Source organism: Gobio gobio (genome assembly GCF_949357685.1).
Source record: "Gobio gobio genome assembly, chromosome: 11".
Classification (NCBI taxonomy): Eukaryota; Metazoa; Chordata; class Actinopteri; order Cypriniformes; family Gobionidae; genus Gobio; species Gobio gobio.
Window position 1 is genome coordinate 7,313,719 of NC_137104.1, and position 24,164 is coordinate 7,337,882.

The following is a 24,164-nucleotide window of genomic DNA, read 5'->3' on the forward strand; positions in this document are numbered from 1 at the left end:
GCATACAGGTTTGAAACAGCCTGGGGGTTAGTAAGTGATGACAACATTTTCATTTTTGGGTGAACTGTTCCTTTAAATATTTGTGTGCTTGTTTGTGTGCTTGTGTGTGTGCGTGTGTGTGCGTGTGTGTGCGTGCGTGTGCGTGCGCGTGTGCGTGCGCGTGTGCGTGTGCGTGCGCGTGTGCGTGCGCGTGCGCGTGTGCGTGCGCGTGTGCGTGTGCGTGTGCGTGTGCGTGTGCGTGTGTGTGTGTGTGTGCGTGTGTGTGTGTGTGTGTGTGTGTGTGTGTGTGTGTTTGCAGAACCCATGTATGCTAAAATGTAAAACCCCCTTTACCTAATCATTTTTAATTAAATAAATATTTTGGTTATTTTAGTATAGTCTACATGTATATGTTCCAGTTTTAATTCTGATCTTGATTGTCTATGCTAGCTTTTTCTTCATTTTTTTCTTATACAATATTAAAAAGCTCCAGTGTAGCTTTTTGTTAATATATTTTAACTCTTATCAAAAGTGTAGTGACTTTAATACTTTAATTTGGAAGTTTGATAAGCTATATTTTCAACAATAAAAACATGTCTACAGGACACACGGGTATAAAACGTACCTCTAGACCAGGGGTTTTCAAACTTTATGATGCCAAGGACCCCCAAATATGAGGAACCTTTTATGAGGGACCCCCTTCCTAAAATCCATCTCATATATATATATATAGATAAATAGTATATGTGACATTATAAATGCAACATATTGTTTCCAAACTTAAATTGGCTATACTTCATATTGGATGTATAAACCTGAAGAACATTTTTTATTAAAAATTATTTGTATAGGCAACCAATAAATGTTTGTAAGCAGCTTACATACTGCGTTAAGAATACTGCCTTACATCCCCAGTGAGCAAGATTAAGGGGACTATAGTGAGACATTTTTACTAGAAAGATACAAAGCAAATACAATTGTGGAAAGTATGTATACGTAGAAAGGAGAGAAACATTTAGACGAGCATGGCGTCGCCGGGTGTATGATATATAGCAATTATAGCATTTACTTTCCCTTCTGAGTGCCATGGCAAAGCATGCTGGGAAATAGAAATCCCAGCCCTGTTTCAGTTAAATTAGTTTGTCTTAATTTCATGAAGTTCATGAAACTCAAAACAATGAAACAATTCAGATGACTTAATATGTGTCAGTTTTGTGAACTCAAAAGAAAAATAAAGTTCTCAAAACTCAGAAAAGTTCATTTGATTAAACTAATTGGTTTCATTTGAGTTGGCTCTACTCAAACCAATTAATTATTTTAAGTGTTAGGGTTTACAGTGTGTATTAGTATAACCACATGGTTAATATACAAATGATTCACATGATCAATGAATGGTGTATATGAAACCATAAGAACTAACCCATCCAGAATGTGACACACTGCTCAGATCTTTTATTTAAAGAAATGTCACATTAACAACCAGAACACAAGGACATTCAGGTAACTTGTTTCATCTTTGTCAAAAAATATGGGAGAAGGAGGGGAACCGATTAGCCGTTACAGAACAACTCTAAAAAAAAACGTCACTTTCGCTGACAGGTTTAGCATTGACTAAAAGTGGTTTCATGGTCGAGATAAAGAATACTGGAATCACCGATGTATGCATTGACAGGAAATGATGACACACTTCATCATCATATCCAATGGTAAAAACCAACTAAATATGGGGAAATACAAGAGAAAAAGAAATGTGATGAACTACACCCCAGCCCTGAGTCGAGCATTTCTCTGGCTGTAACCCGCCCCTCCCTCCAGTCGCAAATCAAAGGCACTCACACCGACAAAAAACGTTTCCATTGATTACATGATCAACTCAGCAGCTGTTTTCATCAGCAACACTTTAAAATATGCAATGTTATGCATCAAACCCCCCGCTGAACATCAGTTTTATGCATGAGGCAGTAAACTCAGAGAGATAGTTCCCCCAAAAATATTATTATGACTTTCTTTATTCTGCAAAACACAAAAGGAGATTTCAGGCAGAATGAAACCTCAGGTCATCACTCATTTTCATCATATCTGGATCCACACAATGAAAGTGAATGTTGACTAACATTTTGTGTTGCACACATAAAAAAAAAAGGTCGAGCAGATATCAGAAATGTACATTTTGGCTGAACTATCAAGATAGCATGGGTAAAGTTTGATATATTGTTTGAAATTGTTGATTCTTTGCATGTTATGCTCAGATCTGATCTAGTTTGTGCGCAAAAAATACAATTTCTCTCATCATTTACTCATCCAAACCTGTATGATTGTGAACTACAACAGATTATGTTTTGAAGAACGGGGTCCAAACAACATTGGATGGACACAGAGTCATTTTTCTAAATAACCTTTGCGTTCCACAGATAAAAGAGAAAGTCATACAGGTTTGGAACAGCACGAGGTGAGTTTTCATTTCTGGGTGGACTGTCCCTTTAATGACATGTAATTGACATTGCGATTAGAATACTATGAGATTCGGAGGAAATGCCTGAATAAGGAGTGCTCTAAATCCTGTCACATGGCCTGGGCTTTCAATATTGCACTGAAACATTGTGAAACTCAAATTTTCCTGATGTAATCCCCCTCCTCCTCCACCCTTAGCACATGTATGTTGTCTAAATTTGAACATTCACATCAATCGTGACGTACTGGAACTCCAAAATCGACTTCATCTCGCATGCACAATCTCAGTCCTTCTCTTCCCCTCGCCTGCTCACACTGATTTCAACTGCCATTTTTTTTCGTCCTCTCCAAATTAGGGTGAGCACAAACAGAAAACAAAAAACCATTTTACTCCAGTTTTAATATGGGTTGATTTGTTGTAGTGTTATATTTCGTTTTCTATATTTAAACATTCTCTCACACACACGCACACACGCGCAAAACCAGACAGAAACGCTCAAAGCATCCTGCTCTCAGGTTTGAAGTCAAGTCACATGATCAATCGGCGGGAGGCGTATCCTACAAAACTCCAGAGACTTGCATCCTGCTGCTCGTTTTCTGTTTTTTTTTCTTCTATTTGTTCTCATAGAATGCATTCCTATTGGATGAGGAAGAGGAGCAGGACGTAAACACTGTGTCGTCGTCGTAACGGCATCAAAATGCCAAACAAAGTTCTTTGCGTGTTCCTTCTATATTCAGTAGTTCCGTAATGCTTTAAGTACTTTGTTTTCTATATATCCAAATATGAAATATTTTACATGGTAGCTCCTTGATTTTTCTCCTCGTACATGTATGTACGTAGTATTTGTCACGTTGCATTGTATTTATTTTGCGTTTCTTGTTCAGGGCCATCCTGCTGCCAAGCAACCGCTCAGTGAACAAGCCATGCCTCCCGTAGCCACAGCCCCACACAGCGCCTCATAGTGGTGTGGAGCAGAGGCAGGGCGGAGTTTAGAGGTTGACTGACAGCTTGACTTTCTATGGCGTCTCCCAGAGGCCTGTCCTTCTGTCAGAGTATGACGCAGCAGCGGCAGAGGCGCTGGCCTCCTCCGTGGACTGACGGAGGGGGTGTGACCGGGGCGAAGTAAGCGTGGACTTTGATCTCAGGAAGGTGAGCCTACAGGAGAAACAACAGCAGAATCAGCCACAATGCAGAATGTGACTTCATAACAACAACTAGAGAAAGTGAAAAAAATCATTCAAAAAATATCCACAGCCAATCAGAACATATTTGATGACCATACAGCTATGTAGACCAATGAGAGTTTCGTTTTGGGTGGGGCTAGTGGCAAAAATAGAAACCAAATGACCATAATGCCCTATTGCTTAGGACCAAAATTCAAGTTTCACACTGACACGAATACTCCTTTAACAGAGCAATATTGATTGTTTAACAGATTATTTTGGGTCTGATCATCAGTATGCAGAACAGATTTTTCATTGTTCTCAAATCTCTACCTTTTGATACAATACAAATAAATAAGACGGTAACACTTTAGCTTAGGGTCCAGTTCTCACTATTAACTAGTTGCTTATTAGCATGCATATTACTAGGATATTGGCTGTTTATTAGTACTTATAAAGCATATATTAATGCCTTATTCTACATCCCTTAATCCTACCCAATACCTAAACTTAAAGGGTAACTTCAGTGATTTAGCATTAGGCTTTGTATCAGTAGAAACCCGGTAGTATATTCAAATGATGGTACTTTCTCCCCTCATATCCCCCTGAGACGAGAGAATTATGCATTTTATTTCTGGAAAAAATCCTCCGATATCGTCATTTTGCGTCATCTGAGGATTTTTTGGCCAGAGGCTAAAGACTACAGCCACTAGATGGAGCTGTTCCGCATGTTATCAACCCGCCCATGGGGAGAGATCTCACGCACAGAATGTAAGACACAGACGGCCGCACGGACATTCATAACGGAGCGATGCAGAGCAAAGTGAGTGTTTCAACTTTTTAATGAATTCCTGTGATAGTTTAGCTTCCATATGCAATCTGAAAATGTGCCAGACTGGCGCTTAACGTTACCTCAGCTCTGCTCAGCTCTTCGTGATGAATGAAATCTGACACTGCTGCGTCTGTGCCGTCACTTTCGTTCGGCTCACTCACACTTTATTGAAAAGACACGTTCAGTTTTTAATTGTAGTGTTTATTCTCTAACTGAACGAAATTATTGTATTACTATGTGGCCTCGTAGGGCAGCGAAGCAAGTGCATTCTGGGAGTTGTTGTCTTTCATCCACATGAGACAAAAATACATTTTCTGTCTTTTCTCAGTCTAGAAGGCAAATAATAAAATAATTTCACATTTATACTACATAAATGACCCAATTTAAATACAAAGCTTAATGCTAAAATCACTGAAGTAACCCTTTAACAACCTTACTAACTATTAATAAGCAGTAATTAGGAGTTTACTGAGGCAAATGCCAGTTAATAGTGAAAATTGGACCCTAATCTAAAGTTCGACCAATAAGACTGCTAAAATAAAGCACAATATGAATTATGGATTTATTAATAGTAATATAGCTGCAAGCAGCAATTAAAGGGCCAATCCCTATATGGCTATTTTGTCATGTTCACAAATTCACATGTTTAAACACCTGATACACATTGGATTTGATCAAACAATCTTCAAATCTATAGCCTGTTGCTTTACACAGCATGTCACTCATACATCGTGGTTTGTTTAATTTTACAGTGCAGCTATTGGCTCTAAATGACACTACATTACACACAATTTTATAAAGTTGTACCACACGGGACTCAAACCCACAATCTCTGGGTCAGGTGCCTGTCACTCATCTCATCGCGCCACTGGGAAGACGTGTGCTCACAGAGATGCCGAAGTTCTATAGTTCAAGTGAGAATCAACTCAAAATGAAGAATTTATACATAAATGCACTGCATTTTGTATTCAGATGAGATCATTCTTAGAAAGGCACAATGTCTGGAACGGAAGCAACTTCTGCACCGTTTCTGGCCACAGTACCTCTTGTGGTCTGGGCATGTGCCTCACTGGATTCAAACCCACGACGTGAAACGTTCGGGGCTTTTGGATTAGCAAAGCATTCACCAGGCTGCCGAAGAGAGCTTTCAGTGTGAGAATGAGCACACAAAAGCATTATTCAGCATGTTAACCAGATAAGCATGCTATGCTAAATTAATGCTAATATAACTTATGGTTAACTTGAAGAGCCACATTAGAAGGAATCGCAACTGTTAGCATGCTAAGTGAACAACAAACACAGGCAAGGTCAACTTCTGAGAGGTATTTCTCAGGAACGGGTGTGTGGCTTGGTCCAACGATCATCTGATCAGATTTTGGACAAAATTTGTAGTAGCAGCAAAAAAACTGTGCTTCAAAATGGCGGCCAGGCAAATTGATGGAAAACAGAATGTTTTCATAATGTTTTCAAAAGTTATAAGCGTATATATCTGGAACACTAGGTGGCGCTGTGTTCAAACTTCCCAGGTACCTTCAGGACATGCTGATGATGATCCTGATCTAATTTTGTGCTGAATTTTCAAAATAGTGGCTCGATGGTTCGTTCGATCCTGGCAAAATCGGTATTCAGGTAGTCAGCATGACACAAGGGATCCATAGACACCAGATTTCATGATTTTCTGACAAACTCTTTTAAAGTTATTAGCAAAAATAGCCCTTTTCAGATATCATGACCTGTAGGTGGTGCTGTTCCAAACTTTGGCAAGGAACCTCAGATCATGGTGTTGATGAAGCATACCATTTGAAGCCTCTGAACTGATTTTGGGTCGACATTGTTAAGTTCGCAACATCATTACTTTTTGAACAAACATGAATAAATAAAATCGGTTAAATCATTTCTGTGTGGCTCGGTATCATCTGTGCTAATTTTCGGAAGAACTGTACAAAATGTTAAGGAGTAGGGAAAAAAAACTGAATACTGCACTTTTCAACATGGCCACTACTGTAATGGGCGGAATCTTAAAGCTACACTGTGTGATATTTTCCCCCATCTAGTGGTGAAAAGGTATATGACCATCCAGTGAATATAAGTTTCTGTTCCTCTCAATTCCGATTTCGTTTTAAAAAGTTTTAATTGAGTGTTAAAACGCGAAAGGCGAAGCTTGAATTTACGGGTATGTCCCTCTTTGGCTAATGTACTTTCAAGATGGGGGGGCAACATGGCGACCGGCATTCAAACCCCTCACCCGTATGTATTTTAAATGGCATATTATAAACTTACGAAAATACTTTATTACTTGAAAGAAGTAAATATACATTAATGAGCACATATATTTTTGAAAGAACTAAGTGTTTTTAGCTAAGAATAAACTAAAAATGTTACACAGTGTAGCTTTAATGTAAGATGTTGAATGTGATCAGTATGATGAGAGGAATCAGGTGTACTATAGCCCTGTTTACACTCGGTATTAAAGATGCGTTTTCGTCGATCCGATCACAAGTGGACGACGCCAAAAAAAGGTGAAAACGGGGTCTAAAACGTTTTGAGCTCGTCCACTTTCGACCACTTCCAAAGATAGTTGAAAACACATTCGACGGATTGCTTTCGTAGTGTAAACGCTCATGTGGTCGAATGCGTTCAAACCGTCACAAAAGACCGCCTACTCTCCACCTACTGACCTAATGGGTAAACATTATGGGAAGTGGGCGTTTTCGTATGTAAATTGCGCAAGCTTATTTTGTCCATTAGCCCGAAAGATCTGAAAAAAAACATACATTTATCTGCCCATAGACCCTCCCCTCGAAGAAATTAGGACAGAAGTAGTTAAAAGTGGACTAAAGAGACCAACAGGTTAAACACCAGGTGGAAACAGATATGTGTCTCCCTCGTCTACATTTAATCCAATCGACCAAAACGCATCTTAATACCAGGTGTAAACAGGGCCTAAGTTACATTTTTCTAGATCAAAGGGTTCAAAAGTTATAACCGTTTCAAATGTGAATTTTTGAACTGGTGGTGGCACTATAGAGTTGATCCTAGAGACCCCAAAGTTGTTCAGATTAATATTCATTACCATCACTACAAGTGTGCCAATTTTCATCATTTAACCTACTTACGGTTCATACGGCTGAAAAATACAGAAAAAAACTGTAATATTGTATACAATTTTATAAAAATGTATAAATAATTTGTAGATAGATAGATAGATAGATAGATAGATAGATAGATAGATAGATAGAAATATAATAAATTAATATATTATACTTAACAATATGATAATAATAATGTAAAACAATTTTTTAAATGCATATTTCTCAATTAAGAATGAATGGTTGTGACCAAAATGTTGAAAAATTACATTGTATTACTAAAGTAAGTCATGATTGAGGGGGTGGCATTTATAGATAGACTCAGTATTGAATAACCTCAAGCTGATTTACTAGAAAAGTGCAAAATATCGGCAAAACCGATGTTCAGTCTATCCTCTCGTCTATAGTGAGAAGAATGTGTCATGTATGAACGCCCCAAAACCTCTCCAGTATTTGACGCTGACCCGGACTACAAGTCGCCATGATTGCTAATGACACAGACCAGTTTACCCCTAATGACTCTGTAACCAAGGACAAATTAAACGAGCCCCATTTGGAATAAATTGAAAAAAAAAGAACATTTCGGTGATTGATCATTGCTCAGGTACTCAAGTCCATCCCTAGTATTTACACACTGTCTTCTTGCTGGCACTCTAGACAGACACTGCATATATGAATTCTGCAAATAAATAATTTTAGTCTGTATAAGGTTGTTACAGTTAAGACTATGCGTGGGAGCGATTATTTTTTGACCGACCCGGATTCGTTTGATGCCTGCGCGGGAGACCTGCTGGCAGTCATAGAGCTCGATGCGTTCCAGACGCTGGCAACTCTTGAGGTGCTCCAGTGTGATGTCTGTGATCAAGGGGCAGTTGTCCAACTCCACCACCTGCAGACGCTCCTGACCACACACACTGCTGCTCAGATGTCTGATTCCATCATCTGTAATCAACTCACAGTGTGACAGGCTCTAGAAAACACACACACGCACGCAGAAGTGAGCAGGCGAAAAACAAATGTACGTGCTCTATAATTCCTTTGCAGAATGCCATTAACAACAGGCATGGAAGCAATACTCCCACACATTCTCTCTCAAACACTTCTTGGCACTCACCAGCGCCTGCAGCCGAGGGCAGTGGATTGAGAGCTGAACCAGGGTGTTATCAGTCACCTGAATGGGATGTACGGACACAGAACATTAATTTTAGCGCACAGGATAAACTGCTGCAAGGAAACAGACACAGCTCAAAAGCAGTAAAAAGAAAAACCTCAGAATTTCTTAGAAACTGCACAAGTTAAAGTATAATAAATCATAAATAAATCAATTTACATACATTCTATTGCATATGCATCACATTTGAGGAAAAAAGTGCACCATTTTTTGTTTTTTTATATACACTTCTGTTCAAATATTTAGGAAATTAATACTTTTATTCAACATGGATGCATTAAAATTGATCAAAAGTGAAAGACATTCATAATCTTACAAATGATTAATATTTTAAATAAATGCTGTTCTTTTGAACCGTCTATTCATCAAAGAATACTGAACAAATACAACATGGCTTCCACAAAAATATTAAGCAGCATAACTGGTTTCAACATTGATTATAATCATAAATGTTTCTTGAGCATCAAATCAGCCAATCAGAATGATTTCTGAAGGGTCATGTGACACGTAAGACTGGAGTAAATTCAGCTTTGCCAAAGGGATACTGAGTATACAAGTATACTGAGATTTTAAAGTTTTTAAACTGTAATAACATTTCACAATATTAATATATTTTAATGAAATATTTGTAGCCTTGTTGAGCATAAAAGGCTTCTTTCAAAACTTCTTAAAAAATCTTAAGCTATAATAAATATATAGCACATTATATAATACACTAACAAAAAACCTACAAAATATTATATTATATTATATTAATATATACACACACACATATATACACACACACACACACATATATATATATATATATATATATATATATATATATATATATATATATATATATATATATATATATATATATATATATATATATATATATATATATATATATATATTTACATTTATTTATTTATATATTTTACACAGCTCAAAAGCAATAAAATGAAAAACTCAATTTCTTTGAAACTGCACGTTAAAGTATAAAATAAAAAAAATTCGAAACAGAAGGATGAACAGCATTTTAAACAATAATTCAATGAGAAGCCATACATTCAATTCCATATGTATCACATTTGAGGGAAAAAAGTGCAATATTTTATGTTTTTTTTTAATATACAATACTATTCAAATATTTAGGGTCATTTTTGAAAGAAATGAATACTTTTAATCAGCATAGATGCATTAAATAATATTTTACTCTTTTATGCCCGCCCATGTTTACTAGGCAATGTACAACAGCTTTTCTGAATTATGGATTTAATATAAACTCACCAAAATACATTCCTCTAAATCCATTTTCTCCAATTCATGACAATTCTAAAACAGAAGGAATAGTTGGTTTAAGAATCCCGTCACATCAGCTCAAAGCATGCTCTCCGAATCCATGCGTTTATGTTTTGGGGTGTTTGTGTGATTACTCACTCTGGCAAGAACAGTAAAACCAGCATCAGTCACATGTGAGCAGCGAGCAGCCTCCAGGATCCTGAGGAAAACACACGCAATGTGAATGAATGCCTCTGTGTGGGGAGGGTGTGTGCTTATCTGCGTACAGATGAAGGAAGCTTTACTTGAGCCGTTGGCAGTTGAGGCCGAGGGCAGTCAGAGAAGCGTCTGTGATGTTGCTGCAGCCAGACACACAGACCATCTGCAGTTTGTGACAACCCCGGCACAAACTCACAAAGCCGTCATCAGTGATTTGCTGCAAGATGGATAAACCGTCTTAGCGTTCTGTGTATTGTGCGATTGCTTTTTATATGCAATAATTGACTTCAGCATTGTAACAAGTCAAAGTCTTACTGTGCATGATTGCATGTTGATTGTCATGAGCTCAGGACAGTGCTTTTGAAGGTGCTTCAGTGCAGTATCATCAAGCTGAAATGACACATTAAAAGTCAACATGAAATCAGAATGGACCATTCTTGTTTTTTTATGGAATACTGCAGTAATGATGTATCCGTGCACATCGTTTTTAATCATGTATCTTTAATCGAAATAACTTCCCCTCCCCTCACATCTCTACACTTTTCTGATGATGTGTTTATTGACGCAAGGGCGGGGCAACCTGTCACTCACATGAGATCGACCAATAGCAAACCACAACCATCCAATCAGTTCCCCATGGACAAAATCAAGTCCCGCCCTACATTTTTTTTTAAGCGCTTCACTTGGATATACGTCACAATAGGGAAGAAAAGACTATCGCAGCTTCCGTTTCATGCCGGCTTTAACAATCATCATGGGCCCTGTTTTAACTATCCAAGCGCACGACACAGGTTTGAATCCACTTTTGCTAGTTTAACAACGGGAAAAATGGTTTAAGCGCCCGGCGTATGGTCCAAAAGGGTTGTACCTAGTCTCTTAATGAGTCATGGGTGTGTTTTGAGCGTAACATGCAATAAACCAATCAGGGTCTCATCTCCCTTTCCCTTTAAAAGCCAATTGTGCTTGCACCATGGCGGATTCACTATTTACATGGTGGAATTTGCGAGCGGAAAGACTGAACGCTTCTCCACAGAGGAATCCTTTTATTTTTATTATTTAAAAATGTTTGTGTGCTGCTGCGCATCCCTGTGTGTGTACACGCGTTGTGCACCCGCTAGTGTTGTAGTACTTGAGACGGTCTTAAAACCAATTTTTGATGGTCTTGGTCTTGTATCGGTCTCGACCACATTTGTACTCGGTCTTGTCTTGGTCTCAGACTAAGAGGACTCAGGATTTAGTTTTAAGACCGGTCTAGACCACAGCTGCTGGGATATCACTAAATTGCCAGTGCATTGCCTGATCTACTCATTAACATCATTCATGTGATTGCATCTGAAGCAGTACGCTTTACATCCAATCATAGAAACGTATTTCTAATTTTGGTTTATTTATTGTGCCGATTCAGAAAGTAATCAGGGATTGTGTCAAAAATGTCACCAAAAATGTATACAAAAGCTCACAATATTCAAGATATTGTTGCAAAAAGTTATTGTATGAGATCTGGATTTATAACGTGATATAATTAAGCAATATCACAAAAGTAAGAGAGCTATTTTCACAAGTTTGAGCATGACTGCAAACATGATATTGCTTTAACAAACATTAAAAAAAATTCCTCAACATTATTTATGCATTTGTAAGTTACCAATTCAGATGCATCTTCTGTATCACCTCTGTAGCGCAAAGATTCATTTTGTTGTTAATGAATTAATTTGATTGGTAACAGCTCTATATAGGGTCTTATTCTAATTATATTTATTATATGTCATTTATTACAAGTTAAAAGTCATTTCTCAGGTGGTAATGTGGATTTCTATGAATTTAAGAAGTGCTAGTCTGGTCTTGGTCTCGGATTAGGTGGTCTTGACTACAGCACTAGCTCCCGCCTATAGGCGCACATTAATTACACGCCCTTTAAATAACACAAAAAATACTACGCTATTGATTTTAGACCAGGTTTTTGTTGGTCAATGGCGCAGTCGTTTTCAGTTCCTCAAAATACCAACGCGCCAACAATGCGCCTGAACACACCTCGTTTTCAGACCAGACGCCCATGGATGAATGCATTTGCTATTTAAACAACATGGCGCTGGACGTGAAAATGATAACTGTGTCGGGCTGAAACTAGCAAAAAACATGCATTGCGCCTGCCGTCGTATTGCGCCGGGTGTATGAGTGTTTTGTGTGAGTGTGTTTGTATATATGCATGTACCTGTGTGCAACCTCTCAGAAACAGAGCTCTGAGAGCTGTGCAGCCACGGCTGAGAGCCTCGATGCCATCACTCGTGATCTGATCACACCAGGACAGGTTCAGATTCTCCAACATCCGACAGCCCTCACTAGTAGACAGGAGGAGCAAATAAAGAGGGTAAGAAGCAAACAAAACATTCCCAAAAAAAATACTCAAACACCACTGCACTATTCAAACCTAAACACACAAAGAAACAAAATGTACACTATCGTTCAGGGTTACTAAGATTCCTTTTTTTTCTTTCAACAAAGATGCATTAAATTGATCAAAGGTGGCAGTGAAGAAATGTATAATGTTACACAATATTTATATTTCAAATTGAGGCTGTTCTTTCTATTAACTTTCAATTCATCAAAGGATCCTGAAAAAAACATTGTCACGGTTTCTACAAACAAAATTAAGCAGTACAACTGTTTTCAACATTGATAATAATAAAAACATTTCTTGAGCATCAAATCAATATATTAGACTGATATCTGAAGGATCATGTGACACTGAAGACTGGAGTAATGATGCTGAAAATTCAGCTTTGATCACAGGAATAAATTACACTTTAAAATATACAGAAATAGAAAAAGAGTTATTTTTAATCGCAATAATATTTCACAATATTTCTGTTTTTACTGGGAGTTTTTTTAATCAAAATAATGCACCTTGGTGAGCATTAGAGACTTTGTTCAAAAACATTTTAAAAAATCTTACCAACCTGAAACTTTTGAACAGTAGTGTAGTAATTTAAAATACAAATAAACTTTTGAACAGCTAACCAAGAGAACAAAAACTATAATTTAACCGAAACTACAATAAAAAGACTTTTTTTTCAGGTGATAATAAACCCTGTTATGAGGATATGAGTTTTCTTTATTTACAAACCATACCATGGGCTGTTAAAGCTGTGGGAATATAAACAACACTTCTGAAATGTCTAACAATGAGTTAATAATTGTTCCTTAGTCACTGTTTAAATATTCACTCTCAGAATTTCACCAGCTCATACAGTATAATCTACTGCAACTGTGGAAAAGATTCATTAAGTGACAGACTTTACAGTAATCATTAACAAAGTCAGTCTCTTGACACAATGAAATCCAATCTGAGCGTTAATTTTACACTTCCTGGTTTAGTTTTAAAGACTCCATAATGTCAAGCGTTAGCTTTGAGGTCATCTTCCTTAAAAATGAAAACAGGAAACAGAAGAAACAGGAGTTTAAAAATGAACACAGGGTTTCTGCAGGTTTCACCAAGTCAAATTTAAGACTTTTTAAAGACCATTATGAATTATGACCTATTTAAAGGAAATGCAGTCACGAAACTACTTGCAAAGTAAATTAATATATTCAAATTGAACGAATCGATAAACTCGTATCGATAAACTTGCACTTCCCCATAGCTCAATCCCACCAGGATGTCGCTGTATTTTTTTGGTGATTTTTAAGATCAAAATTACTGAATTTGTGGTGGTAATTTCCAGAAATGTGCATAATTAGGATACCACATTTACTATATTATGTATTATATTAGATGCACAATAGTTACACATGACAATAGAACAAACCAAATGCATAAATCTTGTTTATTTTGGCATCTTGCCATTATTTTGTGGTGAAATTACAAAATATGCAGGATCTCAAAAAATGTATTGTTGAGTTTTCATTGTATTTAGTAATCGCGAAAATGCGAAAAACTGGAGGACTATAAGCTGAAGAATTAAATCCATTTTGTGTGTCTGTGGTACAATCCGAAAGAGACTCGCGCCAATAACGCGAAAGCTGATTAGCTGCAATATAAGTTACATATTGGTCTCATTTGTAGTCGTAATACAGCGAATTATATTTGGACTAGCGAAAGAAAGAACTACAAAACCACGGAATTAAAAAACAAAACATTCTAAAAGTGCTGCAGGAGCATTTCAATGAGCATTAGAGGTAGCGTTACATGGACGTAGGAAAATTAAGACCTGCTTAAAATTATTAACAGAATAATTCCACGAATTTAAGACTTTTTAAGGCCTAAAATTCAGATTTGGAAATTCTAGACTTTTTAAGACCCAGCGGAAACCCTGGAACAAGTGTCTTTCACTCATGGCAAAACATACTGATGACCTATTTTGCACTTTTGCATTTATGGCTTACCGATCAAAACAAAACAAATCACCCAGCTTAAATTTTGGCCCCCCTAGTCCTTATAACTTCCCCCCACCTTAAGGCCTTAAGTGCATGATTGGTGATGGACACGCAGGAGGTCAGGTCAAGGTGACGGAGTTTGGAGCAGAACTTGCTAAGGCTGATGCAGGTGGAGTCCGTGATCTTGGTACAGCCGTTGAGGTTCAGATGTTCAATGTTGCGACAGTTCTGAGCAAAAGTCCTGTCAAATCAAATTAAACCTCTCAAGTTAAACTGAAAAACTACACACTAAAAAAATGTGGTAAATATCACCATGGACAGTGCAAAACAACAAATGATCCTTACAACATGTCCGAACCAGCCGCAATATGACAGGTTTCCAGCCGTTTGTCACAGCGAAAGCTAAACTGCTGCACAATCCAATCAGCAATTTTGATATTTAATGTGTAATTACAATAAAAAGGATTTGTTGGACCAATGAGATTTCATAGTGGGCGGGGCCGGTGTGAAATAGAAACCACAAAAATTCCATTCGAAACCAAGCGTTCAACAAAATTCCCTATTGCTCTTCACAAATCAGCCAGTGAGAACAAAAACTATGCACTGAAATAACTTAAAAGCCTTTATGTATAATGCACGTTATAATGCATTCTGTTCATAAATAATTGTAGCCAAAGTTAAAATGCATTATAATATTTGCAGTTTAATTGTTACTTCTGAAATTGGTTGTTTGTTCTGTGTTTTAATGCATTATGCTTTCTTTTAGATTGCAATTATTTTATGCAATTAGATTGCAATTATTCATGAGACAATACATTATAAAGTAGGCATAATTAATGCATTAAAAACATTTTAAAATGCATTACATATAAAGGCTTTGCCACTTTGAGTTGCTTAAAGGTGCCATAGAATGCATTGATCCAATATCTTAAATTGTTCTCTGATGTCTACATAGAAGGTATGTGGCTTTGGTAAGGGCAAAAATACTCCAGATACGGGTTTACATTCCATTTACAACCCTAGGATTTGGTTACCTTATTTGGAAGGGTCATGAATAATAATGTTGAGCTCTGCTCTGATTGGCTGTTTCACAGCAAGGCTCATTTCAGTAGCTCACACAAGTGCAGTTATTCAGCAAACACAATCGCAAGCGGCCCGTGAGTCGTGACAGAACACAGACCGACTGAATGACACTTCTCAAATGGAGATTGCTGAAATGCAGCTTACTTGTTTATAGGGGTTTTCAGATCATCCACACGCACGAGAGAGAGAGAGAGAGAGAGACAGAGAGAGAGAGAGCGCCTGATTTTAGCCCCGATTTTGAGTCTCCGACAGGTTTTGCGAAATCGCCGACAAATGCCCGAAATTATAGGCAAATCGGTGCTCGTGCACATGATATCAGTATTTTAATAGATATATTTACAACAGCATATATTTTATATTTGCAGCAGCAGCACATTGCAAAATTATTTATTTCCTCCAACTCTCTTTGCAGAACACAATCCTTGCTCCCTGTGTCTCCCCAACCATTTCCTCCGCCGTCATCTTTTTTCTTTTTCTCCTTTTCGCTGCAAATCAGTGCACAGACTTGGATTTGGATCGCAACCTTCCTGCAGTTTATCATAATAACAATTCCAGTCTTGCGCGAGAACTCCGGTCTGATGAACGTGTAACGGAGGCCAGCTAGTAGTTGCTGTGCGAGTAAACCTCACTCCTCTGATCTCAAGAGATGCTCCAGCGACTGACTCTAGAGGTTGCAGCCTTTAGCCTCCTTGTTAAAGCGTCCAACTCTCATGCCGGCGGACCCAGGAGAGCGAGTCCCGCATAGAGTGGGCGGTTCGAACAGGAGGGGTTGATCTTGCGTTGTTTACTTGTCACATCTCACGTGTGTTTGGTTGTGAAATGTAGTTTGTGCACCGGAGAGAGTTGTCAGTGACAGCGATTCTTCCTATTGTAAAGTCATGCAGTGTGAAACCTCCTGTCGCCGATCCATCGGTCAGTGTGAACACAGCAGTGACTGAATGCTGGCCCAGATAGTCATGCAGTGTGAAAAGAGCAGTGATCCGACGAGTTTGAAAATCGTGCAGTCTGAACTCGGCATAACAAAAAAGCTCTGATTGGGGGGTTTAAATTATTGACATCTGGCAACCACAAGCTCGAATGTTCCTACTTTTCCCCCCGGACAAGAGTGATTTTTGGTCAAGTTTTTATTTTTTAAACTACGTTTTAGTCTCGTCTTTTCGTCAACGATATTGCATGTTTATATAGTCAGAGTTATCGTTTAAGGACGTTTGTGTCATCTCGTCTTGTCTTAAGGCCTGTGCACACCAGGACGATTATCGTGCGCGCTTATCGCCAGCGTTTTTCGGCGTGTCTTTGTGTTCACACCCGAGCGATTTTCACTGGCGATGCGCAGAGTGAACGTGCAAATTCAGTAGATGGCGCTCCACGTACACAAGGTGGTGCTGCGCCACTTTACGCTTTTGACACTCGCTTGTCACACAGAAGAAGAACAGAGACAGTATTTACGTGCTTGCCAAAACCATTCACACACTTTTTGCTAACTGGCAAGCAGCATTAGCTGCTCATCTTCTTCTTTGGCCCTGTCCCATATGGCACACTTCATGTGCACTTTCAGTCTTGTGGACTTACAATGGCCGCTGCGTGCGCGTTAAGTCCACGAGACCGCAGGGTATTTTAGACCGCATTTGTCATTTTAGGTTTCAGAAGGGTGCTCGCGAGTGCCCCCCTTTGAGGTCGATATGCGCCCTCGATGCGCACTTCTGCTGAGCCCGCACTGGTGCGAGTTACGGAGCGGACTTCTTCCCGGCAGTCAAAGCAGCATAACGTTGTGAAAGTGCGGACTCAGAGGAAGACCGTGAGGGTTTAGGGTGCCATTTGGGACAGGGCCTTTGTCTACTTACTTCCTCTTCGTTGTATCAATGTGTGCTCAACAAGACCGTTTTGTGCTTGAGCGCCACCAAGTCGTGTTTTACTATAACTTCAGAGGCTCCAGGCATGTGAACAATAGCGCCGATCTCATTGGTCAGACGGTTTTCAACGCACCATGTCAAAAAAAGAAATTGAACCCAATGCGTTTTTTAAAAAGTAGACTTTTTCACGTTTTGCGCGTTGGTGTGAACACTCACATTGGCACTCATTTAGTCACGAGGCGTTAAACGTCAGCGATAAACGCATGTGAAAACCGTCCCGTGTGAACAGGCCTTAAAGGGTTAGTTCACCCAAAAATTAAAATTCTGTCATTAATTACCCAACTTACCCTCATGTCGTTCGACACCCGTAAGACCTCCGTTCATCTTCGGAACACAAAGGAAGATATTTTAGTTGAAATCCGATGGCTCAGAAAGGCCTCCATTGGCACAATGGCACTTTACACTCTCAAGACCCTTAAAAGGTACTAAAGACGTCGTTACAAAGTCCATCTCACTACAGTGGTTCTACAATAACTTTATAAAGCAACGAGAATAGTTTTTGTGCGCAAAAAAAACCTAAATAACGACTTGTATAGTGAAGACCGATTTCAAAATAATGCATCATGAAGCTTCAAAGCGTTATAAATCAGTGAGTCGAATCATGATTCGGATTGTGTGTCAAACCGCCAAACTGCTGAAATCACTCGACTTTGGCGATTCAAACTGCTGAATCGACTCACTGATTCATAACGCTTCGAAGCTTCATGATGCCTTGTTTTGAAATCGGTCATCACTATATAAGTCGTTATTTAGGGGTTTTTTTGCGCACAAAAACTATTCTCGTCACTTTATAAAGTTTTTGTAGAACCACTGTGGTGAGATGGACTTTGTAACGACTTTATAAATTTTAGTAACAACTAAAATATCTTCATTTGTGTTCTGAAGATGAACGGAGGTCTTACGGGTGTCCAACGACATGAGGGTAAGTAATTAATGACATAATTCATGGAAAAAAGGTTGTCGACAAACATTTTCGTCATTTTTTCATTAGCAAAAATAACACTAGTCAGAGGAAACGAACAACTTTGAATTAAACTGGTGCAGTATCCTGTTATAGATAAACATCAACCATGCCTGTTCTGTGCCTGTGGGAAGGGTATGAAAAGTGCTCACATCCCCTGCACAGCCTGGAACATAACATTTATATCCATGATCTGCCATTTTCGCTATATTGTCCTCACCTTCACAATACCTGCAGAACTTCTGATGATTCGGCTGTCCATGTTAATACTGCCTGGCCTTGAACATGGGCTGGTATATGCAAATTTGGGGGGTGTAAATATTAATGATCCCGACTGTTGCGTCACAGTCAGTGTTATGTTGGGATTCACCCGTTTTTCAGAGGTCTTCTGCACGCACAAGATTTACATATGAAGGAGGAAACAATGGCGTTTGAGGCTCACGGTATGTCAGTTCCATGTACAGAACTCTTATTATTCAACTATGCCAAGGTAAATACAGTTTTCCATTCTATGGCACCCTTAAATGCACACAAGTTCTATTTTATATTTTGATTGGACAGGTTCATTAACTGCATGAACTGTGCAATCCTTAATTTAATTAACAAAAAAGTACTGCGGCTCACTTCATGGAGGCATCTCCCACACTGAGGCAACCCCGAAGACTGAGCTGCCTCAGAAAACCCCCACATCGCTTCGAGATGTTCTCCACCACACGTCCCTAACAGAGAGACAGAGAGAGAGAGAGACAGATAGAGAGAGCTCAGGCACAGAGGATCAGGGATGACGTTACAGTCTATGGATTCAGTAGAAAAGCCTACTGACCCAGTGTTAATCCCACACACATAACGCCCACAGACAGACAATTTACAGCACATATAACATATTACAGATTAAATACTGGGACATACAACAATAACTGTATCTGCAAACACAAACCAACACATTTACTTTACACATGCTTTTTCACCTCAATATCTGTCTGAAAGTTGAAGAGATCGATCTTCTGCCAGTTGCTTCCATCTAATGCGAGAACATTCCAAGCCTGTTCATCCGCAGAGAAAAGGAGGTTAGCAAACTACCTTAGTTCAAGACAGCTTTGTTTAATTTGAACTAAAGCAGTTGCACATACCTTGGATACTTGAGCACACCTGCACAATGTAACTACATCTAGGTAGGAGAAAATCCTGAAATAAAGAGAGATTTTTGATGACTTGCTCATTAATGTATTTCCCCTCTCTAGCCACTTCCTGTAATGCTTTGGCAGTAGGCTACGGAAAATATGTAAAATATGTAAAGCAATCTGAACATGAAAAACAATTGACAGACAGACAGATAGACAGACAGACAGATGATAGAATGACTGATAGAACGATAAACCAATAGATAGATAGATACAGACAAATAGACAGAGACAGAAAAACAGCAAATAAAAAGAGTGATTATAGAATGACAGATAAAACGATAGAAAGAACGATAGATGGAATGACAGATAGAACAATAAAGAGACAGATTGACTATAGACAGACAGACAGATAGATAGACAGACATATGGAACAATATAGACAGACAGACAGACAGATGGAACAATTATAGACAGACAGACAGACAGACAGACAGACAGACAGATGGAACAATTATAGACAGACAGACAGACAGACAGACAGATGGAACAATTATAGACAGACAGACAGACGGAACAATTATAGACAGACAGACAGACAGACAGACAGATAGACAGAAAGACAGATAGACAGATAGAGTGACAATAGAATGACAGATAGAACGATAGATCAATAGATAGACCGATGGAACGATAGATTGAATGATAGAACGATTGATAGACCGATAGAAAGATAAAACTAACCATAGATAGGTAGGAGACAAACAGACAGAGACAGAAAAACAACTCATAAATAGAGCGATGATAGAATGATAGATAGAACAATGATAGAATGATAGATAGAACAATGATAGAATGATAGATAGAACAATGATAGAATGATAGATAGAACAATGATAGAATGATAGATAGAACAATGATAGAATGATAGATAGAACAATGATAGATAGAACAATGATAGAATGATAGATAGAACAATGATAGAATGATAGATAGAACAATGATAGAATGATAGATAGAACAATGATAGATAGATAGAACAATGATAGATAGATAGAACAATGATAGATAGATAGAACAATGATAGATAGATAGATAGATAGATAGATAGATAGATAGATAGATAGATAGATAGATAGATAGATAGATAGATAGATAGATAGATAGATAGATAGATAGATAGATAGATAGATCAATGACAGACAGACAGACAGACAGACAGATAGATAGATAGATAGATAGATAGATAGATAGATAGATAGATAGATAGATAGATAGATAGATAGATAGATAGATAGATAGATAGATAGATAGATAGATAGATAGATAGATAGATAGAACAATGACAGACAGACAGACAGATAGATAGATAGATAGATAGAACAATGACAGACAGACAGACAGACAGACAGACAGACAGATAGATAGATGATAGATAGATAGATAGATGATAGATAGATAGATAGATAGATAGATAGATAGATAGATAGATAGATAGATAGATAGATAGATAGATAGATAGATAGATAGATAGAACAATGACAGACAGACAGACAGACAGACAGACAGACAGACAGACAGACAGATAGATAGATAGATAGATAGATAGATAGATAGATAGATAGATAGAACAATGACAGACAGACAGACAGACAGACAGACAGACAGACAGATAGATAGATAGATAGAACAATGACAGACAGACAGACAGACAGACAGACAGACAGATAGATAGATAGATAGATAGATAGATAGATAGATAGATAGATAGATAGATAGATAGATAACGACAAACAGACATAGAGAGACAGAAAAACGACAAATAAATAGGGTGATGATAAAATGACCGATAGAACGATAGATGGATGGATGGATAGATGGATGTAAACTTGTAAAACGATGTATTGCAATAAAAGTCCTTAATTCTGATTGGCTCACCTGAGCAGAAGCTCTTTGGGAAGTTTTTTGTTGATAAGGGCCTCATCACTGTTTGAGAACACCTGGACAACACACATGAAGCAGATGCATTACATAAGCTCACACAGTTATGCTCAAGCACAATCAATAAACCCAAACACACGCCTCGCCCTGCTGCAACTTAACGCTTAACACTCGCACAAGAAGGACAAATAACATCCGCGAGTGTCTTAGATAACACCGCAGCTCTGAGATCTCCTCAAGCCCTCGCATTCAGGGCACGCAGGCAAACCAATCAGCTTGATCTGAACTCCGAGAACAGCAGCCAACTCTAACGCTAAACGGATTCATGCGCAACGCCCGTAGCGGACACGGTCAGCTGGTGCCGTTGCGTTAGAACGGGATTACCCTTGACGAACAAAAACCTGAACACGGCACGTAAAAAAACACGGTCCAAAACACGCACGGTACCCTTGCAGACATACACGCGCGGGCACGCACTCGCTCGCGTGCCCGCGCCCACCAACACAAACATAGGCTTAAACACACTGTCATCGCTCAGACAGGCTGCCACCGCCCGTTTTCGTTTCCTCGGGCAAACTGTCACAGTTCAACGGACACGTCCACGGTTCGCTCGGTATGAGTTACCTCGAATCTGCCCTTGGTGATGCCGTTCATGTCTGTTGCAGTGTCAATAATAAAGACAGTCCTCGGCGAGTTTTGCGATCAAACTGTCGTGAGACGGACGCGCTGCTGTAACGTGTGGCCTGTTAGCCGTTCGTGTCCGCGCTGGTAACCGGAGAAATCCCGGGCTGACCGCCGTCCGTGAACCATCACACAGCCAAAATAACAATAATAACATGGACGGAGCAGACTCTGCTGCTCTAACATCACTTCCGCCTCCCGAGCTGTCTCTCTGACTACATTTCCGCTCGAGTGCAAATTCCTGCCTGAAGTGAGTGCTGCTTAATCTTTAAACGACGCCAATACAATGCAATGACTGTCTGGGGAAATAAGCTTGCAAAAAAAAAAAAAAAATTTATTAGCACAGGAGCTACGGTGCGCTCGTGCGCTCTAGGGGTTCAAAAGACCGGCGGCCGTGACGTCACTTTTGCGGGAAAAACACGCGTGGTGGGTTTGTTTTGATAATGATGCATGAGGTCGCATAGGTGTGTCGTGGTTAATACACAAGTGGAAGTGTGGGGGACGAAGAACTGGCATGTAGATAGCTCGGTTTTACACAATATTTGGGCATTTAATCTTGAATGATCTAACCAACACACATACATCAAAGTAAAACTTTCCACACTTAAAGGGATAGTTCAACCAAAAATTATTTTGTCATCATTTACTGTTGTTCTGTTGAACACAAAAGACTGTTGGTAATCAAACTTGATGGCACCCATTGACTTCCTCAGGATTGTTTTCCTACTGTAGAAGTCGATGAGTGCCGTCAACTGTCTGCTTACGGACATTTTATCGACTTTTGTGTTCAACAGAAGAAAGAAACTCATACACCCTGTAAAAAAAAAAAAAAGTTGAGAAAACGTAAAAGTTTAAGGCAACCAGCTGCAGAACATTTTTGAGTTTTCTCAACTTAGGGTCAATTAGTTGTGCAAACTTTTTTCATGTTAAATAGTTGAATAAACTTTAAAAGCTGAATTTGTCATACAAAACATAAGTTGGATTTTTTTTACAGTGCAGGTTCTGAACAACTTGATGACATACAGTACATTTTTGAGTGAACTATCCCTTTAATATACTTATATATTGAAATGTAAAACTTTTTCTTTTTTTTAATGTCCTGGTTTATAAGTCTCTATTGACAACATCAGATGTTCAACTGAAACCAGCTGAGATTGTTACACATTAAAGTTTTTACAGTTGTTTTGACATTTGATTGGTCTATAGACAGATTCCTGTCTGTGTTTACACAAGTTTGTCCATCTTCAGCAATGCTGCAGGTCAAAGATCATTTAAGTCATGGTGACCTGCTAAAGGTCTAAATGCAATTGTAAAAAGTAATGCATAGTTTTGTCTGAGTAAAAGTACAGGTTCAGTAATACAGGTTCATGTACAAATCCTCCCATATATATATATATATATTAGTGCTGGGAATCGATTAAAAAAATAAACTAATTATTCAAAATGTTCCTGTAATTAATCACGATTAATCGCAAGTTTTTAATATTTTTTAAGTTTTTAATATTTTGATATTGTATTAATTTCAGTTACCCTCCAAATTAATGTAGAAACTATTTAAAGACAGCATATTTTAAATATTTGTTGTTTTTATGAATGAAGGCCAGTATCACTGGTACTAATGTCTCTATGAAACATTAATGACATTACATTACAGAATAACTGAAAGCTCCCAATTTCAACATTTATTAGGCTTTAAAAAAAGCTACTTTTAATTTAAAACAATCTTTACATAAACCCATTATAATAAATGTTATATTTACACATGGCCATGGCCTTCCCTGTTAGACATATACAGAAATGTAATAGTTATCAACACCTTTCTTAACTGCATAAATAATAAATGAAATATAGATTAATCATCATTAAAGCTACAATTTTCTCTGTTCCCGCTGTTCTTTGATGAACATTAATAACAGACATCA

The 24,164-nt window shown here is 38.3% G+C and overlaps 1 protein-coding gene across 3 annotated transcripts; it reads right to left on the bottom strand.

Annotated features, from left to right (window-relative positions):
• Positions 1–1,414: 1,414 nt before the first annotated feature.
• Positions 1,415–22,530, bottom strand: fbxl2 (F-box and leucine-rich repeat protein 2). Of its 3 annotated transcripts, XM_079829246.1 has the most exons (14): positions 22,186–22,530; positions 21,559–21,620; positions 19,630–19,684; positions 19,468–19,542; positions 19,124–19,218; positions 14,622–14,786; positions 12,384–12,510; positions 10,487–10,561; positions 10,258–10,388; positions 10,112–10,172; positions 9,962–10,006; positions 8,630–8,686; positions 8,273–8,485; positions 1,415–3,586 (listed from the first exon to the last, which is right to left on the bottom strand). In XM_079829246.1, exons 1-14 carry the CDS (start codon positions 22,213–22,215, stop codon positions 3,479–3,481), a joined length of 1,299 nt encoding a protein of 432 aa, XP_079685372.1. In that variant the 5' UTR covers positions 22,216–22,530; the 3' UTR covers positions 1,415–3,478. The 3 variants fall into 3 exon arrangements, with proteins under 3 accessions (XP_079685372.1, XP_079685373.1, XP_079685371.1); XM_079829247.1 differs by lacking the exon at positions 14,622–14,786 and having other exon boundaries at positions 22,186–22,527; XM_079829245.1 differs by lacking the exon at positions 1,415–3,586 and having other exon boundaries at positions 7,915–8,485; positions 22,186–22,527.
• Between the last annotated feature and the right edge of the window lie 1,634 nt (positions 22,531–24,164).

Coding starts and splice junctions, on each gene's coding strand:
- fbxl2 (XM_079829245.1), bottom strand. CDS start 22,215: ATGAACGGCATCACCAAGGGCAGATTCGAG. Junction 10,562..12,383: donor TTCTGAGAGGTTGCACACAG/GTACATGCATAT, acceptor GTGTCATTTCAG/CTTGATGATACTGCACTGAA. Junction 10,173..10,257: donor CTCAACTGCCAACGGCTCAA/GTAAAGCTTCCT, acceptor TGTTTTCCTCAG/GATCCTGGAGGCTGCTCGCT.